Source organism: Nilaparvata lugens, chromosome 1 (genome assembly GCF_014356525.2).
Source record: "Nilaparvata lugens isolate BPH chromosome 1, ASM1435652v1, whole genome shotgun sequence".
Lineage (NCBI taxonomy): Eukaryota > Metazoa > Arthropoda > Insecta > Hemiptera > Delphacidae > Nilaparvata > Nilaparvata lugens.
The window spans coordinates 13,430,864-13,457,526 of NC_052504.1; the positions used below are offsets into that span (position 1 = coordinate 13,430,864).

The window sequence follows — 26,663 nt, forward strand, 5'->3', positions numbered from 1 at the left end:
TCCCCTATGGCCCACTCATGTGGGGTCATTCAGCAAAGGTTGTGGACATACTGAAGCTGCAAAAACAGGCTGCCCAAATCATCACCGCAAGCGAATATTGTACACATTGCAAGCCCCTTTTTGTTAGACTTGGTATTCTAACAGTGATCTGCTACTTCTCACTTCTCTGTCTGATGTATGCCAAGAAGAACCAGCAGTACCTGTTGACTTGGACTGATATGCATGAACATAACACCAGACATCGAGAGCTGATTCCCAGAGTACGCCTTCAGAAATCACAGGGGTGCTTCAGGAGTTTGGCATTGCGATACTTCAACAGGCTGCCTACAGGAGTGGAATTGTTGGGTTTAAGAGCGTTCGAGAAAGTTGTATACAAGCACTTGAAAAGCAAGGCATACTACAGTGTTGGTGAATATATGAGTGATAATTTATCGGAAATGCTGTCTTGCTAAACATGCCTTATGAATGTTTGTTTTGTGTTTTTTATGTTTTTGTCGCCATCGATCCCATATTATGGGTAAAGGATGCAGATTTAGGTATAAAGGTACTCCACTGACATGACAATCATTCAAAAATGAAGCAATATAAAATTCCCACAAGTTTTGTCTTATATCCTCATTACTTTTTAAGATATAGGCCCTATATGCTCTTAAAATTGTGTTTTATTTTAAAGCACAGGCCTTTATCCAACTTTATAATTAAATAAAATTGTAGGATCAGAGATAAGGGAAGAAGTACTAACTTCTCTCTGGTATATAGGATTGAAGAGCATTAAATTTGATGAACCATCCACCTGGAGCGCTGAAAGCTACTACGCGAGCGCTTTATGATACAATTTTCTTTAGAGAGAAAGAGTGAGTTGTTTTGCAGCACGGCGCAAAGTATGAATTTTAGTTAGACTCTAACCTCTGACAAAATCTAAAAACCATGTTTTTAATTGTTGAGGCGTACTATTTTCTATAAAAACATATTGTTCAAAACTACATAAAGAGTATTGACGCTTTAAATTTATATTTGAAAAACAAAGCTCATTGACAATAATTATACAAGGCTACTATCACGATACGTCGCTAACAATTTTTCCGGTAAGACTACAGTTTCTGATACACTATTATATTTTAGTATGTTATATTATTGTATGGTTGTGGTTCAAATATAAAGTTATCCAGTTATCCAATATCGTGATTGATGATCGTATCGTGATGAAGTTACCGTACTTGAGCAGTAGGTCAAGTAGATAGTCAATTTGAAACGTTATGGTTGTAATGAAAAACCTCTTCATTCTAGGCTTTATTGATCAGTAATGAATTCATAACAGATTCAAATTAGAATAAATAGTTCAACATCTGATAACAGAAACATAAGAGAAAAACACTAGTCATATGATGATTCAATATCATCACATTCTTCCCGTCTTTAGGAATTCAATGAATAGTCTTTCAAATAAGAAGGCATTTTGCGCTCTCTATGAGATCTTCGCAGGGTGCCATCAGGAGGCTCTTCTTCATCACTGAGGGGGAATCCTGTATTTGTTTCATCTTCATTTTCATGATAATTTTCTTGATTGTTCTCAGGCTCTGCGTGATCACTAAGGCTTGATCCTGCATTTGTATCATCTTGATTTTATCGTTATCTTCTTGAATGCTCTCTTCTCCTCGAGGGGCAAGGTTTTTCAATGATACAGTTGTCTCTCTTCCATCACTAAGCCGTACCTTGGCATATTGTGGGTTGATTTGAAGAATATCCACCTCCTCGACCAATGGATCGAATTTACTTCTTCGTATAGGTACTTTCATTAGGACTTTGTTTGAAGGGGCAAGCCAGGTTGGAAGTGCTATACCAGTAGATGATTGTCTATAGTGTCGGAACATCCTATCATGTGGCGTCTCATTAGTAGCCGTGCACAATAGGGATCGAATAGAATGTAGAGAATCTGGGAGCACAGATTCCCAATCAGATACATCCAAATTTCTATGCTTCAATGTAAGAGACACTGTGCGCCAAATTGTACCATTTTCTCGTTCGATTTGGCCATTTTTGGTGCGTTATAAGGTGATGACATGGAAGTGGCTACTCCTCGATTATGAAGGAATTCCTGCAGCTCTCTGGATTTGAAAGAGGTTCCATTGTCAGTATGTACATAAGAAGGTAAACCAAATGTGGTAAACAAGTTCACAAGGCACTGAATTACAGTTGATGAATTCATATTCGGACAAGGGTATGCAAACGGAAACCTAGAGTACTCATCATTATTGTCAACAAATATTTGTTTTTAGTTTTTGATGGAAGAGGACCCTTGAAGTCCATGCTTAATCTTTCAAATGGATGTGTCACCTTTATGAGAGTAGATTTCAATTTCTTGAAAAATGAGGTTTTATGGCATTACATGTTTGACATGAAGAAGTCATTTTTCTGACATCCTCAACTGAATAGGGTAAATTATGAGTTCTTACCCAATGAATCATTCTGGTCACTCCAGGGTGACACAAGTCACAGTGTAGGGAGTGTAATTTATCGGTTTGAGTTGCATTACACACTCTGGAAAGTGCATCTGCTACTTGGTTGTCCTTTCCTGGTCTGTAATTATTTCGTATTGTAGCATGACATCTCCAATCGCCATCGTTGTATTTTTTCATTTTTTATTTTATTTCGATGAGTCATATCAACATGAATGATCAGAGCGCTGGTCAGTGATAATTTTGAAGAATCTTCCAAGTAAGAAATGCCTCCACTTTTTAAGAGCACACACAATAGCAAAAGCCTCTTTTCAATGGATGAATGTTTACGCTCACTATCATTCAGCTTCTGAGAAAAGAATGCTACTGGACGTCCACACTGTGATAGGACAGCTGAAATCGAAAAATCAGATGCATCTGTTTCAACCACAAAAGGTTCAAAGTCGTCAATTGTACTAACTACTGCCTTAGAAATCTCAGTTTTGAGTTGATTGAAGTCAGCTATAGCTTCAGAAGTCAAAGGAAGGTCTTTGCTGTAAGAAGCCGTTTAGCTTTATCTGAATATTGGATATCCATTTGGAATAGTGTGCAAACATTCCAATTGTTCGCTCAAGAGCCTTTCTATTATCTGGGGGTGGAAGATTGAGCAATGGTTTCAGACGTTCAGGGTCAGGAGAAATTGTCCCATTTTCATTTTATAGCCAAGCAAGCTTATTGAAGTAAGTGAATATTGCTTTTTTCAGTATTGATTGTAAAATTATATTTTTGTACTGCATCTAAGAATTTTTTGAGATTCAAATCATGTTCCTTCTGATTCTTACCACATATTGTCACATCATCCAGGTATGCATACGTTTTTTCAAGTTTTTCATTATTAATAACATTATCAATGACTCGCTGAAAAGTGGGTACACCATCTGTCAGACCAAAAGCAAGCCTTCGAAATTGATACAAACGGCCACATGCCTCAAAGCAGTGAAAGGTCGATCTTTTTCTCGTAGGGGTACCTGGTGGTAAGCGCTTTTCAAGTCAATAGTGGTGAATACAGAGTTTTTTGAGACCTTAGAAACAATATCTTCAAGACTAGGGAGGGGATATGCGTCAAGATGTGTGTATCGGTTAATAGTTTGAGAATAGTCTATTACCATTCGCTTTTTGTGATTTTCGTTCTTCACTACAAATGCTTGAGCTCTCCAGGGAGACCTGCTTTCTTCAATAATTCCATCAGCTAGCAATTTCTCAATTTCTTTCTCCATGAAACTAGTGTCTTCAAGAGAATGCTTTCGGGATTTAGTAATTATAGGTTTAATGTCTTTAGTTAAAAACTCAAAAAGTGGTGGAGGTTCTATCTTTGCTGGATCCAGATAATTGATAGTCAATGGGGGTTTAGTTCCTCCAAATGAAACTCTAAGTTCAGAGTGTTGATTAAGTAAGTCATGTCCTACAATAACATTAGCACACAAATCAGGCAATACACTGAATTTTGTTTTGGGGTAATGTTGACCTGAAAATTCTAAATGAGCTACACAATAAAAGGAAATGTTCTTTCTTAGTGATGTTGAAGCCATGGACACTGCACCAGTTGTAGGGTACATTTCAAGTCCACATTTTCTAGCAAAACAGTGTGAAATAAATGTCTCAGAGCTTCCTGTATCTATCAAAGCAGAAGTAGGAATGTTGTTTACCTGAGCTTGTACTGTAGCATTTTCAGAACAGTAGAGGCTGCAATAAGCGCCGAAGATGAAGAAGTTTTAGTAGATTTGCAGACATTTTTCCAATGACCTATTTTCTGGCATTTTTCGCATGAGTCGTTTAGTGCAGGGCACTGCTGACGTGTTTTATGTCGCTGACGACCACAAAAATAACATTTTTGAAAACTTGAGCTTCCATTTTTACAGCTGACAAATTTGTTTCTTTACATGAATTTTCTGAAGAATTATTTGAAGTGGCATTAAGAATTATTTCAGAAGAGTAAGAAGCTGATTGATTTCTGGCAGATTCCAAGGCACGTGCTTTTTCAATAGCTCCATCAAGAGTTAGCTTGTCAAACTCCAAAAGTCTCAGTCTCATCTGATGAGAGCTGAGGCCCCGGATAAATGAATCACGAATGTATGTTTTCCTATGAGTTTCAGAATCAACATCTGCAAACCCACAATTCTTACTCAGTTGTTGTAAAGCTTGGTTATATTGGTCAATTGTCTCATCTGAAGACTGTTTTCTAGTTGCCAATTTATGTCTAGCGAATATTTCATTTATTGGTTTTACATATGCAGATTTTAGTGCGTCAATAGCCAAAGTATATGAATTTTTGTCGGCAATTGTTTGATAAACAGAATGAGATAGAAAGTTGGTAAGCAACCGCAACTTACTTTCATCATCGATGTCTTCTTCGTCAAAAGATGCGATGAAATTCTCAAAAGTCTTTAGCCAGAAGTTCCATTCTTGTTGAGCTGTTGGAGAATTCGGATCACCATCAAACTTGTCTGGTTTCAAAAATTTGTCCATCGTAACGCGAATTTTCAGTTTTCGTTTCCAGAAAAGATTTGAAGATTATACATTTGTTGTTGAATAGAAATTGTGAAATAGAGAATAGAAATTGATTGACTCGTATTTGATAAGATGAATTGATTTGATGATTTTAGATTACTGATCAATAAATTGTAATGAAAAACCTCTGCATTCTAGGCTTTATTGATCAGTAATGAATTCATAACAGATTCAAAATTAGAATAAATAGTTCAACATCTGATAACAGAAACATAAGAAGAAAAACACTAGTCATATGATGATTCAATATCATCACAATGGTATTTTTGAATAATAATGAAAATGAAGTAGTTGGCAGGCACTTGTCGCTTCAGTTTCCGCATCAAAAACGTCACCCTGGCCAGTTGATTGCACAGCATGCCAATATGCCGATCCCACGATAGAGCGGGATCCATTACAAAATCCAAGAGTTTGATCTTCGCCTCACCACGAGCCTGCAGACCACGCCTTAAAGTGCACAACAGGTTCTGTGTTTTCCCCTCATTTAGACACAGTTTGTTTGATGGCCACTGGCTAGCCTCTTCTACAAGTAGGTTTGACTGGGCAACAGTAGATTGGGGGTCCTCATCCTGTGCCAGTAGGGTGGTATCATCAGCAAACAATAAGGCTCTTCCATGCACACTGAAGTCGTTGATGAACACAAGGAACAACAGAGGACCAAGAATCGATCCTTGCGGCACTCCATAGATCACCTCCCTTGACCGTGATTCCGCACCATTCACCGATGTGACCTGCATTCTATTGGAAAGGTAATCCTCCATGGTTTTCATGAGAACTCCACTTATCCCATACCTCTTCATTTTACCCAACAGTATGTCATGCGAGACACAGTCGAATGCCTTGGTCAAATCACATGAAGCAACGGAGACCGACTGCCTGCCCTCCATTGTCCCAAGAACCGACTCCACCAAATACCGCACAGCTGCTGTGGTTGATCTCCCCTGAAGGAATCCATACTGGTGAGGTTGGAAGATAGAATTACCCTCAAAATACCGTGAAAGCTGAGCATACATCACCGATTCCATGAGATTGCCAAATACTGGAATTATCGAGACTGGCCTGAAATTCGAAAATTCATCAGGTTCACCTTTCTTGAAGATTGGAATTGTCCTTGATGTTTTCAGCTCCTTGGGGAAAACTCCAGGATCCAAACAGTCGTTGATCAAATTACACAGTGGTACAGCTAAAACATCAACTATTGACTTCAATACCACTGTTGAGATTCCATAAATGTCAGGACTAGTTGAATCCAGCACTAGGCTTGTGCGTTGGCATCTAGGTAATGACTAATAGTAAAGACAGATAGTGAAAAAGATGGTTAGGCTTCACCAGATTCGGTACTATCACCTTATCACTGGTTAACTGGTAGTTTTTAATTACATGCTCAATCATCAACATTCTCAAATTCAATCATATTTTCAGGTTCTACAATGGACTACTCTTGGATCTTCAAACAAGTAGCGTTTACATGCTTTGGTACAATTCTTGGTTACGTTATTGGAAAATATGCCAAAAAAACATTGAACGATGAAGGAGAACCTAAGCAGGTACTGCAAAAATCATTTAGACTATGTTGTCTCTCATTAGTGAAAAGTACATGTAAATGAAACATTCAATTCACATTTTGGAAAATTATCCAATATTTTATCTTTTGTCAGTGCATTTCCTGAATAGATTATAATCTTGGTTATACATAAATCGGATAATTTTATTATTAATGAAATGTTGAATTAAAAAATGTTTATTGTCAAAGATATTTTAACTTGTATAGGCCGTATCAAAATATACATTGTTTTTATTTCTGCTGAGGGTGATACCATAGAAAAACAATAGCTATAAGTAGATATCCCATGGTATAGGGCGTTTATGTTGCAACTCTGACTGTTATCTCAAGCCGATAGTCCACATAGTTCTTTCCCGTAAAGCTGTGTGACACTGGTGCCGTTCATACACTCTCACCCGGCCAAAACAATAAAAATCTACAGTAATCAACAATAATCGGCTTGAGTTAACAGTACCAGTTGCGACATAAACGCCCTATACCATGGGATATCTACTTACGCTATTGCTTCTCTATGGTGATACCCACATAAGCACTAAGCAATAATAAACAATCTGGACAATTATTCCCAGCCCAGGTATCATGGTTAAATTCGTGTATTTCTTAGTATACTTCAAAGAATATTTGATGAAACCAGTTTTAATAGGACTAGAACCATATTCAAGTTTAATAAAACTTGTGTATTGTAACAGCAATGTAGTTTCTTATGCTATTTCAAATCGTGAGTTTCATAGAATTTATTACAAGTATTGACAATCCTTCTAAAAAAGATATTGGGTTTTCATGTTTTTCATCTTTAACTAAATTTGAACTTTTTAAATATTTCTAGGATGATGGGGAAAACGATTGTCACATAGCACTCATAATCAACAGCAGTTTGAAAATGGGAAAAGGAAAAGTAGCTGCTCAGGTCAGTTTATTTTTATGTATTATCAAAATTGTGATCTCAGAAAATTCAGTGACATACAACAGGAGGACAGGGGCCATAAGTATTCTCGTGAAGAGTGTGACCTGCCTGGCTCAGGTATAGTGTCAAAGTTTTCAGTTTGCTCCTGATCAATTTTATGGACTCTGTCCAGACCTAACGACTGTTTTAGGCAGTCGGGAGCGACGAAGCAAAATGGAACTCTGATCGGTTGCTTTCACACATTTCTGTGTAAATGTATCTGTAGTGACACCCATGTTATAATGGCAGTGGAGAAAGATAGTAGAACAGCTTTGTTTATTCTTAGCCTTGCCATTGCCTTCTGTAGAAAGTAGCTGATGCCGGTATATCTGATGTAATATATACTTTTCATTCTTGTTCAAAATAATCAATTATATTTTATTCACCAAGAAAAAATATTTTTCAATGATTATAATAAATTATCATAATTGAGATTGAATATTTGGTTGATTAATTATACCTTTACAATGACCTTGAGGTTGGATGAGGTTGGTACCTTGGATGACCTTGAGGTTGTGAATGAAAGTCATACATAATTTCGCTCCTGGGTTTTGGAAGATTTTGTGTTTTAAATAGTCACGGATAAGTACAAATTTTGTATTAATTTCATTATTAATTGTTCTTGATCACGTTTTATCATTTTGTTTTAGATTTTAATTCTTAATTCTATTTTATAAGCCAAACATCGTTTAGAGGTTATTTTGAGGTTAGGTTTTCGAGATTTAAAAATAAACATAGATAGTTTACTTGACTAAAATTATAACCTAATTAAAATCCTATCATTTATAAATCAATTATTATTATTGCAAGTAATATAATTTCTTAGATATGAAGATGAGCTCAAATAGAACACCGAAGGTTATTAATAGAAATGTAAACATTGCGGGAGTACTTACGCGTTCCCAAAACGCCAAAACCAAAAACCCCAGTTCCTCAAACTACTTTAGCCGAAAAAGTTGCTCAACTACAAAGTAGCCACACTAATTTAAAAAACCAATTAGAAGTAACTCTAAAAACGTCTGAGGAAGAAAGGTTAGGGATGGTAGAAGAAATTAAATCTTTGGAACTGATTATAAAATTACAAGATGAAGACCATAAAAAAGAAATACTAAATCTAAAAAATCAATGTAGTCTAATGTCGGAGGAAATAAAGAAACTAAAATCTAAATTTGATAATACTAAATGTATGATAGAACCTCCGTCCAAATGCAAAAAAATAGAATCTAACCTAAATGATGGGAAATGCTCTGAAAATGGTCGAAATAAAACGTACAGTGAGGTTTTGAAGACAGCAACCAAAAATATAGCTGAGGGAAATAAAGATAGGAAAGGGAGAGTTCTGCTACTGACGTCCAGTCATGGACGTGATTGCAGTGATCTCCTTGATAAAAGATTGAAAAATAAATTTGATGTCCAATGTTTTTTCAAGCCAAGTGCATCAATTAATGCAGTTGTAGAGTCAGCTAGGGAACAAACTAAAGACTTTGATGAAAATGACTATCTAATTGTACTGGGTGGCTCAAATAATATAAATGAACCTAACTTGAATCATCTTCCTCAAGTAACAGAAAAAATCAAGGAAATTGTGCCACTCAGCAAAAAAACAAACTTAATAATAAGTACTATTCCTAATAGGTTTGATAGGCCAGAATTAAATGAAGCAATCAATTCGACAAACAAATCAATCCATAATACAATCAACAGCCTAAAAAATAAGAATTCTAAACAACTGGGGATTTGTTTTCTAAATGAAAGGCTGAAAAGACATAACTTCACTAATCATGGGTTGCATCTAAATCGATCTGGCAAAGTAATCTTTTGTAATAGATTGGCAGAGCTGATTGAAAGCCGTTTGCAATCCTCTGGTTTAAAAACAGTCAAAAAACAAATAACGATTTTTTAGTAAATTGGCTCAAAACAGGGAAAGGGAAATAGCTACAAATGCTAGAGATAGAGTAGCACAAGATGGTAAGGTTTTTAGTATTTATCATCAAAATATTCAGTATCTTCGCAACAAAATTGACAGATTAGAAGTATTTCTTAAACAGGAGGATCCTGACATTGTTATTTTCACAGAGCATGGCTTAAAAATAAAGGAAATAAATCAAGTTAGGATTCCAGGCTATTCACTGAGATCAGAATTTTGTAGAATAGCTCATAGAAGTGGTGGTGTATGTATATTCACTAGCAATGCTAAACATACCCAAACTTATGAACTGGATTTTGTTAAGAGATTTTCTGTTGAGATGGATTTAGAGGTGACGGGACTAAGGTTAAAAATTGATGATCGATTTGAGGTAGCAGTGTTAGGTATCTATAGGTCACCAAATGGAGACTGGCAAAAATTTTGTGAGCTGCTCCATACACTTTTGGAAATTACAACCGCTCGTTTCACAAATGTTATAGTAGTAGGAGATTTCAATACCGATTTTGCCAGGCAGGATAAAATGACAGAGGATATTAGAGATATTATTAATATGAATAATTTAGAAATTAAGGTCCACGAATATACAAGAGTAACTCGAACTTCACAGACAATTATTGATAATATCCTCACAAATATAGAAGGTTGTAATGTCAGGTTAGGTAGCTCAGATCTATCAGATCATAACTATCAAATTTTAGATGTTAAGTTGCAGGGCCAGAATCCAAGCAGAAAAAAAACTTTTGTGAAAGAAATTCAGCAATATGAGCTAGGAAATATAAATTGTTTGAAGCAGGAACTGCTTCAAGAAAATTGGAGTAGTGTTTATAACAGTTGTAACCTAAATTACAAATATAAGCAATTCATTGATACTCTAAGATTTCACATTAGTGTATGCTGTCCAATAAAAAAAGTCAAAGTAAAAAGTAAATTAAACAAAGTAGATGAATGGATAACTGAAGATATTCTTACTCAAAGAAATATTGTTAGGGAAGCTTATGAGGAATTTAAATTAGTGAGGGATGTTCCGAGTGAAGTCAAATACAAATGTCTAAAGAAAAACTATGCAAAAGAAGTGAGGAAAGCTAAGTGTAAGAAAACAGCTGAAATATTAACAACTAGTACCAATTTTAACTCTGCTGTTTGGGAGGTAATTAATAGAAATAGGAGAGCAGCTCAAAAAGATACAGTTACTAATGTCCCTAGGATAATCGATGAACATGGAAATTATATGGATGATAGTATAGACATTTGTAACTTTTTCAATAAGTATTATCAACAGGTTGCATATAATCTCCAAAAGTCACTGAACACTAATACTTGTAATACAACTACATTAAATGCTGAGCCAATTGAAAAGGTATTTAAATTTCATCCATTATCAAGAGATGAGTTGTCAAGAATAATAAAAAATTTGAATAACAAAAAAACAGTAGGATTGGATGGGGTCTCAAGCAAAATTTTAAAAGAATGTGAAAATGAATTACTGGACCCTTTATTGCATCTCCTTAATACTTCACTAGAGCAGGGTATTTTCCCTGATGATCTGAAACAAGGAAAAATTTTGCCAATTTTCAAGAGCGGTGATTCTGAAAGAGTTGAAAATTATAGACCCATTAGTATTCTAAATGTAATAAGTAAAATTTTTGAAAGAGTAGTTTTAAATAGGCTATTGATGCACCTGGAAGAAATTAATTTCATATGTGATGAACAGCATGGGTTCCAGAAAGGGAAATCTACTAAGACTGCAATAGTATCCCTTGTTGAAAGACTAATAGATATAATAGATTCAGGTGAGAAGGCAGCCGCAATATTTCTTGATTTATCCAAAGCTTTTGATTGTGTGAACCATAGAATATTATTGGAAATACTAAAAACTGTAGGTGTGAATGGTATAGAACTAAAATGGTTTGAATCATATCTCATAGGTAGAAACCAGTGTGTTGAGCTTACCAAGGTGGATGGGAATGAAATAGTAAAAATTAAATCTCAAAAACTGGAGGTCCAGGCTGGAGTACCTCAAGGCTCAATTCTGGGTCCCTTACTGTTTCTGTTGTATGTGAACCAATTACCAAAAGAGTTAAAAGATCACAGAGCTCTGTTGTTTGCTGATGACACATCGCTTATCTTTAACAATTATTTATTAGATAGTCTAGAAATAAATGCTTTTACTGGAGTACAGTCAATTGTCCAATTCTTGAAGCAAAGGCAATTAACAATAAATAGTAAGAAATGTCAATTCCTACAATTCAAAAGTAAATATAATTCAGTAGAGGATAGAGAAATAAATGTGTTTGTAGAGGAAAATGAATTAGACCAAGAAGAGAAAGTAGCATTCTTGGGAATTTTATTGGACAGGAAATTAACATGGCATCCTTACATTGAGAGGATATGTAATAAGATATCATCTGGGGTATTTGTCCTGCGGCAGCTTGCTAGGCTGAATGATAAAAAACTACTGTTAACTGCTTACCATGGACTTATACTATCTCATATTAGGTATGCTATTTTAGTATGGGGTAATTCATCTCAACAAAATATGGACAGGGTGTTTAAGATTCAAAAGAAGGCACTCAGATGTATAGAGAAAGTGAATAGGTTAGACTCTTGTAGGCCTTTATTTAAAAAGCTTGGTCTATTAACTGTGCCATCTTTGTATGTATATGAAGTTGTAATGCATGTGAAAACGAGTGGTGTGATCCAGAATTCAGATGTTCATGAGTATAATACGCGAAACAGAGCAGATTATCATATAATGGGTCACAATAGTAGGTTATTTGAACAAAAACCAGATTATATTGGTAGGAAATTTTATAACAAGCTACCTCAAATCTTGAAAAGTAATGATGATTTGAAGATTTTCAAAAAACAAATTAAAAAATATTTAGTTGATAGAGCTTTTTATAGTGTACAAGAATTCCTTTCAAACCTAAACTAGGTTGAACTACTTAGTATTATATTTTTTATAAGATTTAACTACAGAATAAAACAATCTTAAGTATACGTTTTCTCTGCAGTATAACTTTAACGCCAAATATTATAAGTCAAAAATGCAGTATGAGTTTTCTGTGATGCAACTAATGGTAGAAGTGTATAATGTTGCAGTGTGGACACTCGGTGGTCTCTCTAATGAAGCAGGCGAGGAAGTCGAACGAAGTGCTGTACGAGAAGTGTGTGAGTGGCGCCTGCCAGCTGCAGCTGTTCTCCGTGGAGTCGAGTGACGATTTCAACCGACTGCGACAGATGGCGACTGGCTGCTCGCTGCCTAGCTACGTGGTGGCCGACGCCGGTCGCACGCAGATCGCAAGCGGCAGTCTCACCGTGCTCGGCGTCGGTCCGGCCTCTGCCGAATCCATCAATCACTTTGTCACTGGTCTCAAACCCTACAAATAGTGAAGTCTCACTGTACAAACTGTTATGAAAGGTCTTCATTATGTTTCAAAAAATACCGTTGTTTTGAAACTGTAATATCGGCTGACATTAAAATTGTTTTGAAATTGTAATGTCGGCTGACATTGAAATTGTAATGTCGGCTGACTTTAAAATTGTTTTGAAATTGCCGCTGACCAAATAAAACACATCGTCAATGGTATCAAACCCTATAAATAGTGTCACCGTTGTTACAATGTACAAACTGTGATGAAAATTCGTCATCATGTGTCGAAAATACGGTTGTTTTTAAATATATTATGAAATTGTAATGTTTGTGCTATAGTGAGGTCTACGTTAAGGTGCGTACAGATATACGCGCCGCGTACATGAGCAATTCACTTTTAATCAGCTGACTATATCTGTATTTTTACAGAAACGGTATAAGATATAGATATAAAAAGCTTGGCATCAGCTGATTAAAAGTGAATTAATTGCTCATGTTCGCGGCGCGTATATCTGTACTCACCTTTATAATGGCAGTATTTGATTAACACTGGTGTGGCTATCCTTGTCTATCATTTGACAAAGCAGATAGTGCTATCCTTTTCTAGCTCCGCAACGTTGCCAGATCGTTCTTTAACAATATAGAAATATAATTATAATGAGCAGTTAATATTAACAATATAGAAATTTAATTAACGAGATATCCAATCCTAATTATGAATGAATAAAGAAATGAATACATATAAACAAATTATGAAAATTTATTTTTTAAACATTGAAAAATATATTTTCTTGAGTAAAATATAGGTCATATTGATCATATAGATCATACCTAATTGATCATTTATATTTTCTTCCTTCCCCCTATTTCTCCCTTACCTTTTTCCCTCATTACTTCTCTTCTCTTCTTTGCCTGCCTATTACATGGGAAACCATAGCTGGCTAGGTATCTTCCTCTTTTTTTTCTCTTCAATACACCCAACCACAAAGCCCATGGTTTTTTATATTTGTAACATTTCATTGTGTTTTATTTGTTTCATAATTCTTTGTAATTTTGTTTTGTCATGTTTTGTGTGTTTTTAATAAATTGAAAATTGAAATTGAAATTGAAAACAAGGATTAACAGCTGTTAATATTCCATCAGAAATACCGGTATCAGCCGTCTACTATAGAAGGCCGTGGTATGGCAGAGATTGGTAACTCTGCTCTCCTATCTTTCTATACTGCCGTTATAATGTATACCTCGCTATTGAACTTGGTTGCAGATTTAATGTTTTAAAGTCTTCATTATGCAACGGATTGAAAAGGTGTTTCAAAAAGACTGATGCTTTGATTTTGTTAAATTTTAATGTATGTGCTAGTGCATGGTCGCATATTTATAATGTTTTGAAATGTTCTTCATTATGCAACGGGTTTGAAAATGTGTTTAAAAAAGACTGATGCTTTGAAAACTATTGTTTAATTGTAATGTATGTGTTATAATATGGACAGAGATAAAAGGCTTCATCAATTCAATATATGCAATATTATCATCATATACAAACATCAATACAATTTTCACTGTTAATGTAAGTCTTACTTTTAGTATACTTGGATACAGTTCACAATATTTCAACCTTGGATTTGTTATCAAGTTCATTTTTTAATCCACTTTTAAATTATTTTTGATGACACTGCAGTCTGTTTTGTTAAATAATAGTTATTAAATAACTAGTTCTAATAACTATTATTAAAAATTAATAGACTGTAGAGTCGTTTAGAATAATTCAAGAATAAATGAAAGTGAAATAGATAAGTACTATTTTTTAATAGTCAATCATCTTTATTAAACATTCTCTAAGACAATAATGTTGTCCTAATACAGGCTAATACAGGCTAATACAATAATTGATAATTTAACTTCCTGGAATCATGTTAATCCAATTGTATCACTTAAGGCTGTTCGCTACACTTTTTTATTATTCAAATTGGATAATCTTTTTCAATTTAATTGTTAAGATCATTATAAGAGTGAGAAAAAGTGGCAACTGAAATTTTTAAGTGGTCTAATAAGCGAGTTATGGGTTGTAGAAGTGCTAACTTTCCAGATTCCGTTTTCTTTCCAGATCATAAGCGGTTTCGACTACTGTATATTATTAGAACTTCTCTTAAAAATTCAAAAAATGTATCTTTCCAAACTAGAACATTTTATTCCTCATTTCGTTCACGAATAAAAAAGTATCATTTTTTGTAAATTCGATAACTTGTTTATTTTGGCATTAATCGCGAAAAAACGCATATTAGAACAATGCCAATGATATACTAAATGTAATAAAAATACTCCAATGGAAAATTCGAAACCGTTTATGATCTGGAAAGAAAACGGAGTTTAGCACTTCATCAACCTATAACTCGCTTATTAGACCACTTAAAAACACTTAGAAATTTTAGTTGCCACTTTTTTCACTCTTATAATGATCTTAACAATTATATTGAAACAGATTATCCAATTTAAATAAAAATAAAAAGGTGTACCGAACAGCCTTAATACATTATATTGTTCAATTTTTATTTACTTCTAGATTTAAGCATAAATGTCTCACTAACTAGACTTAAAAAAATGTACCCTAGGCCTACATTAACTTTTTAAAAATGCAACATGTTCTTTTATAATTATTATGAAAATCCATACCTCCAGTTGCCTTTTGTGAATGATTCCCAAGTTTCCGGCTTATGAAAATTGCTATTTCTTTGGATAAGGACGTTCTGTGAAGAATATAATTCCATGCTTGACAAGCATTTTGTGAGTGAATGTATGCACCTCTGAAGTTGACTGGCCTACAAAATTACTTCCATAATGTTCTATTGATTAATGACTCAATGTTTAATGATTAATTATAGTCATTGAAATTTATTTATATTAAATAAATGAGAAATTACTTTCATAATGTTTATATTTATTGCATTAATTATTTCTCCGATTACTATTTTCCGAATATTTGTTTATTGTCATGACTTTTCAGAAGTGCAATAATGGGTTTTAAAATACCCTACCAACAGTACCAACTTGGTTTTCTTGATGCCTTGACTCGTACCCAAATGTTTGGTTACATCAGTCTTTGTTTTCGGGTACTGTATCAATGCATACGCATATAAGTAATGCATACAGGGTCTGTATAATAAGTAACCGGACTGACCTCAGGAAATTTTTTATAGGTAAAATATATACAATTTTTCAAAGGAGTCCCTATTGGAGTCGATAGCAAACTGATACCGGATTTTCAAATCCCTGAACGCTCCCTGGAAGTCGGCAACCTCTATGCTGTCTAGAGCCCTCGTCGTAGCACGTTGAACGTTTTCCAGAGTCCCGAACGGCGTCCCCTTAAGTTGTCTCTTGATCTTGGGGAACAAGAAGAAGTCCGGTTGTGCCATATCCGGGCTGTAAAGAGGATGTGGCAACGTTACCCTCGACTGTTTGGACAACTGCTTGGTGACGAGCAGGCAGGTGTGCGTCGGAGCATTGTCGTGATGGAGGATCAACGAATCGGCAATCCCCGGACGTACCCGATAAACCCGGGCGGTTAGTCGACGGAGCACATCTCTGTAGTACGGTACTGATCGTTTACAGTTTGGCCAGTCCTCCTTACAGCCCGGATATGGCACCACGGGACTTATTTTTGTTCACCATGATCAAGAGACAACTTAACGGGACGCCGTTCGGGACTCTGGAAAACGTTCAACGTGCTACGACGAGGGCTCTAGACAGCATAGAGGTTGCCGACTTCCAGGGAGCGTTCAGGGATTTGAAAATCCGGTATCAGCGTGCTATCGACTCCAATAGGGACTACTTTGAAGATATCTAATGAAAATTTGTACATATTTTGGCCATAAAAAATTTCCTGAGGTCAGTCCGGTTACTTATTATACAGACTATGATGTATGCTATATCAGTTCTAACAGGACTTCCTTATACCGGACCTGTGCCTAAAAAAAATACTGTAATAGATAAATTGCCGCCGTGGGTGGTGGCCGGTATTGATATTTCAAACGGGAACTAGACAAACTGAGATTTCGACGAATTAAGACGCTCTCTAACAGCTGATTAGTGATTTTTTTCTCATTAGGAATTTCAATAAGACCACCACCACATACGGCGGCCATTTTTTTCTAGGCTCAGGTCCTGTAGTATATAGGAGGTCCTGGTTCTAACTTAGTTCCGAAATAGTGTTATTTAGGTATTTTGTTCTATTCGAAATAGTACTATTTATTGGCACTTGTCAGCTCATGATAGTCAAATAACTTGAGGTGTGATAAATATTTAAAGTTGAGATTTATTAGTCAATAAATAATTAATTTTCAACTTTGACAAAAATAGATGAATAATTAAAAAATATAATTGACAATAATTATTATTGAAGCATGAATATGGTCAGCATTAAAATTGAAAATTGTTAGGGAAACAAATTCAATTCTTCTTGTGCTAGTTTCAAACCAAACACGTTTTAATACAGAGTGGCACAAGGAAACTGTAATTTTATTTAAAAATAAGGAAAATAGTAGAGTGATAATGAAAATCCATATATTCATTGTGGAATTTATGTTAATAAAAATTATTGAAAATAATTAAGTTAAGTTATTGAAAATTTTTAGGAAAAATTCAATAATTATCCTGGTAGGCTACTAGTTTCAAACCAAACATGTTATAATACAGAGTGGTGCACGCGCAAGGAAACTGTAATTTTCTTGAAAAAATCATTAAAAATAGTAGAGTGATAATAAAAATCCATATACTCATTGTGGCATTTATGTTCCCACCCACAGTCAAAATGTTCAAAAGTACCTCTACTTTGAGAGACATTGGAGGGATATGTGCACATTCAGCATTCACAGCCTGTAAAGGTACGTACATACTTATGCTGCACGAACACTCAGGCCCGGTTGCACAACAGCCGGTTAAATTTTAAGCGTTTTTAATTTTTCATGAGAACCAATCAGAGAAGGCGTTTTTGAAAAGACGACTTCTATGATTGGTTCTCGTGGAATTGACCACGGTTCAAATTTAACCGGCATTATGACTAATGCTCTGCACATGTTCTAGAAAATTGTTGTGCCCGTGTCAATCTGGTGATCTTCATATAATTATTTTCTAATTTCTGTGGATAACATAGTCCTACATTAAGTGCCGGTTGCACAACAGCGGATTAAATTTTAACCGTGATTAATTTCACGAGAACCAATCAGAGAAGGCGTTTTCTCTGATTGGTTCTCGTGAAATTAATCACGGTTAAAATTTAACCCGCTGTTGTGCGACCGGGCCTTTGTATATTGTTGGCCAACGGACACCAGAATTCAAACGTAACGGGCTACCAAAATTGGAACAACAGTTCATCCTACAAACCCAGCAAGTTCAACTATAGAATAAAATTCTTTCTTTCATATTTTCTCAAAACTGATTCTTCACTATGAAATCCCTGACATTGGGCTTTTTCTCTGACCACTTGTGGTGGGGGGAGGAGGTTGCTGGTCAACCCCCCGCCCTGTAAGAACAATCAGTCCACGCACAGACAACAATGCCCTTGTAGGCTCTCCTTAATGTATAATCACAGAATACAACAATGCTGTAATACAATGCTGTATAATAAAGTATTTACATTATGGTTTTATATTATACCACAGAATACAGCATTGTAATACAGCATTGTTGTATTCTGTGGTATAATATAAAACCATAATGTAAGTACTTTATTATTTGTATTTTATATTATTTATCATTGCATATTTATACTTAGCGTAGGCCTATTTGAGGAATGAATAATATTTTTGACATGCTTGATGATTGTATTCATTGCGGCTACTATTCTGTGGCTACTAAACTGGTTGCAGCGTCCGATTTCTATTGTCCTCACAGGAACAATAAACAACTTTTAGTTGCCGACACTAATGTCCAGGTCTAGTGGACGCCACTATTGTCTCTGGTTAGTAGACCTTTTCACAGAGAAGAGAGATTCTTGTTTGGTGCAGATCCAGTTACTTTGAGGAACCACCGCTAGATAGCACGGCATTGCATTTTTCTTTACAGTGACAATGGGCATTATTATAGTGAGGTCCTCGTCATAATGGCTGTGGAGAAAGATAGGATAACAGCGTTGCCGATTCTCTGCCTTCTATATCGGATAGCTGATACCGTATATCTGATGTAATATCAACTATTGTTCTTTCTTGTTAAAAATTGGCACTTATATTTTATTCATCAATAAATAATATACTTTTTAATGACTAATAGATTTTCATAATTGAAATTAAATATTTTGTGATTAATTAAATTTCAACATTGTTAAGAACTGATCTGGCAACGAGCAAGAAAAGGATAGCGCTATCTGCTTTGTCGAATGACAGAGAAGGATAGCAACACGAATGTTAATCAAATACTGCCAATAAAACGTGGATCTTACCATAAAATAATATAGTAAATATGCTGTATAGAATACGGTAGGTAGTATATATAGTGAGGAGGACCATTTTATAATGGCAGTGAAGAAAGATAGGAGAGCAGAGTTGCCGATTTTTTGCCTTCTATAGCAGATAGCTGATACCTTGATATCTGATGTAATTTTAAAACTGTTCATTCTTGTTAAAAATTATCACTTATATTTTATTCACCAAGAAAAAATATTTTTCAATGACAGAATAATACATTTTCATAATATTGAGATAAAATATTTTGTTAATTAATTATAATTATTTATACATTGTTAAAAACTGATCTGGCAACGTTGCGGAGCTAGAAAAAGATAAAGCTATCTGCTTTGTTGAATAATAGACAAGGATAGCAAAACCTATGTTAGTAAAATAAGGTCTATAATGGACCGCCGTGAAGCTGGCCCCACCATATCGAGCCCAAAATTTGAAACATATGCCAAGATTTACTAAATATTTTCTACTATTTTCTACCTCCAATAACCGATTTTCTACCTCCCCCCAAACGGAGTTATAAGGGATTGTAAGTTTTCACCCACCCCCCTCGCCAATCACACACACGAAAACTCGTTCTAGCCTTGCCATGATGAATTTCTGAAAAACTAAATGAGCCAATATGAAGTACACAAGCCCTGCTATTATATTCCACGAAGAACGGAATCGATAGCTCATCACTAGACAAAGTTATTGAGTGTTTAAAGATTTCTCCCCCCCCTCTGAACAGCATGTCTCTGGCCTGGCCACATTTGAATTCAAACAAACCAACTATGCCAAAATTTTCTACCTATTTTCTACTATTTTGTACATCCAGTAAAAGATTTTCTACCTCAACCCAAAGGGAATTATAGGGGATTGTAAGTTTTCACCCGCACCCCTCGCCTATCACCACACACGAAAAAACGTTTCTAGCCTTGCCATGATTGAATTTCTGAAAACTAAATGAGCCAATATGAAGTACACAAGCCCTGCTATTATATTCCATGAAGAACGGAATCGATAGCTCATCACTAGACAAAGTTATTGAGTGTTTAAAGATTACTCCCCCCCCTCTGAACAGCATGTCTATGGCCCGGCCACATTTGAATTTAAACAAACCAACTATGCCATGATTTTCTACTATTTTCTACCTTCATTAACGGATTTTCTACCTCAACCCCAACGTAGTTATAGGGGATTGTAAGTTTTCACCCACCCCTCGCCTATCACCACACACGAAAACACGTGTCCAGTCTAGCCAGGAAAAAAAAAACTCAAAAACTAAATGAGCCAATATTTGATAGCTGAGTAGCACGGATCTATTGTATACATTGAGCACAAAATTTGGATAGCTTTCAAATAGAACCATAATGTTGAACATTCGCGAAGGTGTTGTTTTTAAAACAAACATTTTCTATAAATTTCATCAACTGAATGTATTTTGAAATATAAGCTGGTTGAATAGCCATTGTGATAGTGGAGGGGTTCTTGTTGTAGCTTATTGTTTTTATATGTTTGAATTAAAGAAACCTCATTCTAGGAAAGTGAGTTGGCTTTCGAAACCAACGAAAGGCTTTTGTAACCAACGTGAGTGAATGGGTGGAGGTGTGTGACTGATAGAGACAATTAGCGATCACGTGCTAAACTTTTAACCTAAACATACATAATAATATAATGCAGGCCTACCGTAGTTATAAACCGGTGGAATAGATGTTAGCTGTTTGTAAATATTAACCAATAGTTGAGAGTATGAATGAACTAGGTAGTGGCCTAATAGTAGGTAAATTAACAAAGCTCTCTCGTCATATCAATGCATTGTACATATCAAATCATACAAATCAATTAATAGCAGGCCATTCAAATGATATTGTAAGATTATTGTATGGTTTGTTATTTTGTACTGGATGTATAATTATTTATGATGATTCGATAATAAATAATACTTGCATACAGTATAGATGTAATTCATATCAGTACATCGGTAGATAGCCTGGTATAGATTTTTCTATTCAATAAATACATCTTCTATCAGTAAGATGTCGATCAGTCTTCTTACTATCAGTAAGAATAGATTCTTAATTCTTTGATTCAATAATGTTATCAATACAAAGTGCTGTACTCAGTTGACAGTTATGATTGTTCATAAATAAACATGATTGAAGTTTTATAATGAAAGAAAAGATGTAGTAGATTCAATTGTGAAATAATATGAAGCTTAATAATAATTATCTTCATGCTAACAGATCTGTATAATAATTTTTGAAGTTAGATTGTAAAATCAATTAGTAAATTTTTCAGTGTAACAATATACCTCAGTTTGTTCTTAGTATTATATATATATATATATATATATATATATATATATATATATAAGCGAAATGGCACTCACTCACCGATTGACTGACGACTCACTAACTCGCAGACTAAAAATCTACCGGACCAAAAACGTTCAAATTTGGTAGGTATGTTCAGTTGACCCTTTAGAGGCGCACTAAGAAATCTTTTGGCAATATTTTAACTCTAAGGGGGTTTTAGGGTTTAAAGTTCGTCTTTTAGCATGTATATTCTTCTTATTCTCTTAATTATAATTGAAAAAAGGCCATACCATATGTTAATAATTATAGAACTATAATCTAGAGAGAGTACCTCTTCGAAACCGTTGCTAACTGGCACGGTATTTAGATGAAAGCGGTAGGGGTCATGAAATGTGTGCGCAGTGGCCAGCCAGCTAGATTGCGTCATCGCCACCAACCGAGGTTTTTAACACCTATTGGCAATTATGAAACTTACTTATTAAAAACAGATGATTGGATATTATAAAATGACGTCGCTACACCGGAAATTTAGCACCAAATGCGCGTGACACCTACCGCCTTCTTCTATATACCGTGGTTAACTGGTAATAAATAAATAATTTTGTCAGGTTGGCATTAAGTTGAGTGACTTTGTTAGGTTGGCACCAAGTTGAAGATTGGAATCCATTAATCTAGGAAAATTGGGCACTGCTACTTCAATCAGAGCTATTCCTGGGAATATTATATTACTAGCCGTCAGGCTCGCTTCGCTCGCCATATCCGTTTAGCCAGACGTTTAGTCTGGACCCCCGACTGGATCGTCCTAACATATAATAAAAATGCTCAAATGAAAAATGCAGGCGAGCGAAGCGAGCCTGCTGATCTTATCTTGGACGATTCAGTCGGGGGTCCAGGGGGCGGAGCCCCCTTTCTAGACGGATATGGCGAGCGAAGCGAGCCTGACGGCTAGTATAATTATAAATTTGATTCAAGTCAATGAATCAATGTATGTGAGAGTAACGTATTGAGGATTCAATAAAATAATAAAATAAATTTATTTGTTTCAAGCACATATGCTAATACAAACGAGTTGAGTTGAATACAGTCATTACATTCTATGATATCACATTACTGTATGTCTTAATCAGTGGTCGCCAACAGTCGATCGCGAGCTACCGGTAGCACGTGGGGTAGTTTTTGGTAGCTCACAGAAACGCTCGTGCAAAGAATGTCGTCCAGTTTTGAATATATACACGTTCCTAGTCTGAAGAAAATCAATGACGAGAAAAATCCTCCACAGCACCGCAGAAATAACCAAGAATACGGTACAATTCTTTCAGACTTGAGACAACAGTTTGATCAACATTATTTCAATATTTTAAAAGCATATACAGTAGATAGAATTTTTGTTATTCAAAAAACCCTAATCAAAGCCATACTAGGAAAACCTAGACGCTATCCAAGTGAAATCTTTTTCTTGAATTGAAGGTTCTAACAGTAAGACAGCTATATATCAAAATTCTCATAATTATATAAATAAAATAAGATCTATTCAATTTGCGTGAATCTACTTATAATCTTCGTCCTCATCCATAACTTTTCAGGTTGCTGACACTATTGTCCATTTGCAGAAAACAATTTTCATACATTGCATCTAACTCATTAATAAAATCCCTCATCATTTCATCACCAATAAATTGAGTAAAAAGCTGGTAAGAGATATAAATGAATGGTTATCTTCGAATGACATAGTTTTTAAATATCTGTTACTAAAACTAAGCCAATTTTATCCATTTTTTCTCTTGAGAAATAGATTAATTTAATTCTATAGGTATCCCTCTTCTTTCTTTCCTGTCCTTTCTGTTCTCTTCTTCCTTCTTCCTCTTCCTCTCTTTTCTTTTTAAGTTAAGTAACTTTTTTCCAAGTTTAAGAAGTTTAATATTTTTCTATCATTATTATTTTTCCTTTCACTGTAATTAGTTTAATATTTTTTTATAATTAGTTTATCTTTATCCTGAAATTTAAAATATCTAGATTTTTAACACTCGGCCCCTGCGCACAGGTTCTTTAACCTTGCGGGGACCTTCCTTATATTCCTTGTATAATTTAATTTTATACTGTAATACATCATTCTAATGTAATTCTATTTCTATGTTTCTGATTTTCTTTGATGTTATTATTATTAAGGATAAATAAACGATTTTGATTTTTTGATTTTGATTTGATAAGATACACAAATTAATATCTGACCACCTTTATACAATCGAAACTAATCGTTCACATTCTGCTAACAGAAAGAATAGAAAAACATCCTTTATTGCAATGGATGAAAATTGCAAACTATATGAAATAAGATACACTAAAATACACTATATAAAATAGGAATAGGTAGATATTTAAAACTGGAATGTTATTATTGTTGATTACTATAAATGGTATTTTTTTCAGTATGTGAGAAATGTAGTATTGGATAAATTTTATAAGAATTCATTATTTTTGTAGTTGAACTGTTATTGCAAGTTTATAAAATATGTATAGGTATATTATACGGGAGTGCTATGATCGATAGATATGGAATTGTTATTACATAAATGTACGATAGATATTTTATTTAAAATTTCAAATTTTTCGAATGTGTTAGATCTATCTTTTGTATATAGGAACATATATACTTACTAAAGTACTCTTACTTGTGATATATATTTAAAGCATGATTTAAGACAATGGTCGCCAAAATTATGAGCCTGTGAGCTAGAATAGCATTTATAAATCTTCTAGTGAGCTACCAAGGAATATAAGACTGAAGAAAGTACGGTACGCAAAATGAAATTTCACACTTTTATTGCCTATAAAGATACATTTCTAGTGTTGAAATTTACTTATAGCAAAAAGTATAACAAAAGTTGAAATGTACATTTCAATAAGAGCAGTGGAACTCTTTTTTGGTCATCAATTATTTACTTGATGTTTGGAGTGTACGTTGTAGCCGTCAGTCTGTTCCAATATCGATTTTTTATGAATTTCATACTTGAAAAAGAAGCTTCACACAAGTAGGTAGAGCTGAACATAGCTTTCAACCTCAATGCAATTTGAATAATATTTTGATACATTTCTTCGGGGATTTGAGGCCAAATATTTCCAGTAGTAGAAAGTTATCTGAAAGACAGATCATTTTGAAAATCCACAAATTCCATTTCAACTGAAGCCTGATCTTCACCAAAATATTTTACAACACAAGCTGCAAAATCTTTTGCATAGATCTCTACAAAAGAGAGTTGATGAATTGTACCATATTTGATATGCCGTTCTTCATGGAATATAGTAGCAGGGCTTGTTTACTACATATTGGCTCATTTAGTTTTTCAGAAATTCAATCTTGGCAAGGCTAGAAACGAGTTTTCGTGTGTGGTGATAGGCGAGGGGGGTGGGTGAACTTACAATCCCTTATAATTCCGTTTGGGTTGAGGTAGATAATCTTTTATTGGAGGTAGAAAATAGTAGAAAATAGGTAGAAAATCTTGGCATAGTTGGTTTGTTTAAATTCAAATGTGGCCGGGCCAGCAACATGCACGTGACCTTAACATATTTTCGCCAATATCTCCATTATGCGTGATTCGATTTTAGTTTGGTTTGAGGTAGAAAATATTAGAAAATATGTAGTAAATCTTGGCATAGTTTGTTTGGTTAAATTCGAATGTGGCCGGGCCAGCGACATGCACGTGACCTATACATATTTTCTCCAATATCTCCGTTATGCGTGGTTAGATTTCAATTTGGTTTGAGGTAGAAAATAGGTAGTAAATCTTGGCATAGTTTGTTTGGTGAAATTCGAATGTGCCGGGCCAGCGACATGCACGTTATAATCACAGAATACAACAATGCTGTATTCTGTGGTATAATAATTATAAAACCATATTGTAAGTACTTTATTATTTGTATTTTATATTACTTATCATTGCATTATTTATACTTAGCGTAGGCGTATTTGAGGAATGAATAATATTTTTGACATGATTGATGGTTGTATTCATTGCGGCTACTAAACTGGCTGCAGCGTCCAATTCCTATTGTCCTCACAGGAACAATAAACGAGCTTTTAGTTGCCGCCACTAATGTCCAGGTCTAGTGGACGCCACTATTGTCTCTGGTTAGTAGTAGACCTTTTCACAGATTAGATTCTTGTTCGGTGTAAATGCAGTTAATTAGAGGAACCACCGCTAGATAGCACGGCATTGCATTTTTCTTTACAGTGACAATGGGCATTATTATAGTGAGGTCCTCGTCATAATGGCAGTGGAGAAAGATAGGAGAACAGCGTTGCCTATTCTCTGCCTTCTATATCGGATAGCTGGATACCGTATATCTGATTTAATATTAACTGTTCTTTCTTGTTAAAAATTATCACTTATATTTCATTCACCAAGAAAAAATATTTTTCAATGACAGAATAATATATTTTGTGAGTTAATATTAACTGTTCTTTCTTGTTCAAAATTGGCACTTATATTTTATTCATCAATAGATAATATACTTTTTAATGACTAATAAATTTTCATAATTGAAATTAAATATTTTGTGATTAATTAAATTTCTACATTGTTGAAAACCGATCTGGCAACGTTGCGGAGCTGGAAAAGGATAGCGCTATCTGTTTTGTCGTATTATAGACAAGGATGGCAACACCAATGCTAATCAAATACTGCCTATATAACGTGGATCTCACCATAAAAGAATATAGTAAATAAAATGCTGTATAGAATACGGTAGTTTTATATAGTGAGGACCACGTTATAATGGCAGTGAAGAAAGATAGGAGAGCAGAGTTGCCGATTTTCTGCCTTCTATAGCAGATAGCTGATACAGTGATATCTGATGTAATGTTAAAACTGTTCATTCTTGTTGAAAATTATTATCACTTATATTTTATTCACCAAGAAAAAATATTTTTCAATGACAGAATAATACATTTTCATAATTATTGAGATAAAATATTTTTATTAATTATAATTATTTATACATTGTTAAAAACTGATCTGGCAACGTTGCGGACCTAGAAAAAGATATAGCTATCTGCTTTGCTGAATAATAGACAAGGATAGCAAAACCTATGTTAGTAAAATAATGCCCT

At 34.6% G+C, this 26,663-nt stretch overlaps 1 protein-coding gene across 2 annotated transcripts; it reads left to right on the forward strand.

Moving 5' to 3' along the window:
- Positions 1–834: 834 nt before the first annotated feature.
- LOC111061592 (peptidyl-tRNA hydrolase 2, mitochondrial) lies at positions 835–13,376 on the forward strand. Of its 2 annotated transcripts, none has more exons than XM_022349289.2 (4): positions 835–1,085; positions 6,426–6,550; positions 7,394–7,474; positions 12,540–13,376. In XM_022349289.2, the coding sequence occupies exons 2-4, from the start codon at positions 6,434–6,436 to the stop codon at positions 12,825–12,827; spliced, it is 486 nt and encodes a 161-aa protein (XP_022204981.2). In that variant the 5' UTR covers positions 835–1,085; positions 6,426–6,433; the 3' UTR covers positions 12,828–13,376. The 2 variants fall into 2 exon arrangements, with proteins under 2 accessions (XP_022204981.2, XP_039286757.1); XM_039430823.1 differs by lacking the exon at positions 835–1,085 and adding an exon at positions 5,610–5,752 and having other exon boundaries at positions 12,540–13,230.
- Positions 13,377–26,663: the final 13,287 nt, after the last annotated feature.

Coding starts and splice junctions, on each gene's coding strand:
- LOC111061592 (XM_022349289.2), top strand. CDS start 6,434: ATGGACTACTCTTGGATCTTCAAACAAGTAGCGTTTACATGCTTTGGT. Junction 6,551..7,393: donor ATGAAGGAGAACCTAAGCAG/GTACTGCAAAAA, acceptor AAATATTTCTAG/GATGATGGGGAAAACGATTG. Junction 7,475..12,539: donor AAGGAAAAGTAGCTGCTCAG/GTCAGTTTATTT, acceptor ATAATGTTGCAG/TGTGGACACTCGGTGGTCTC.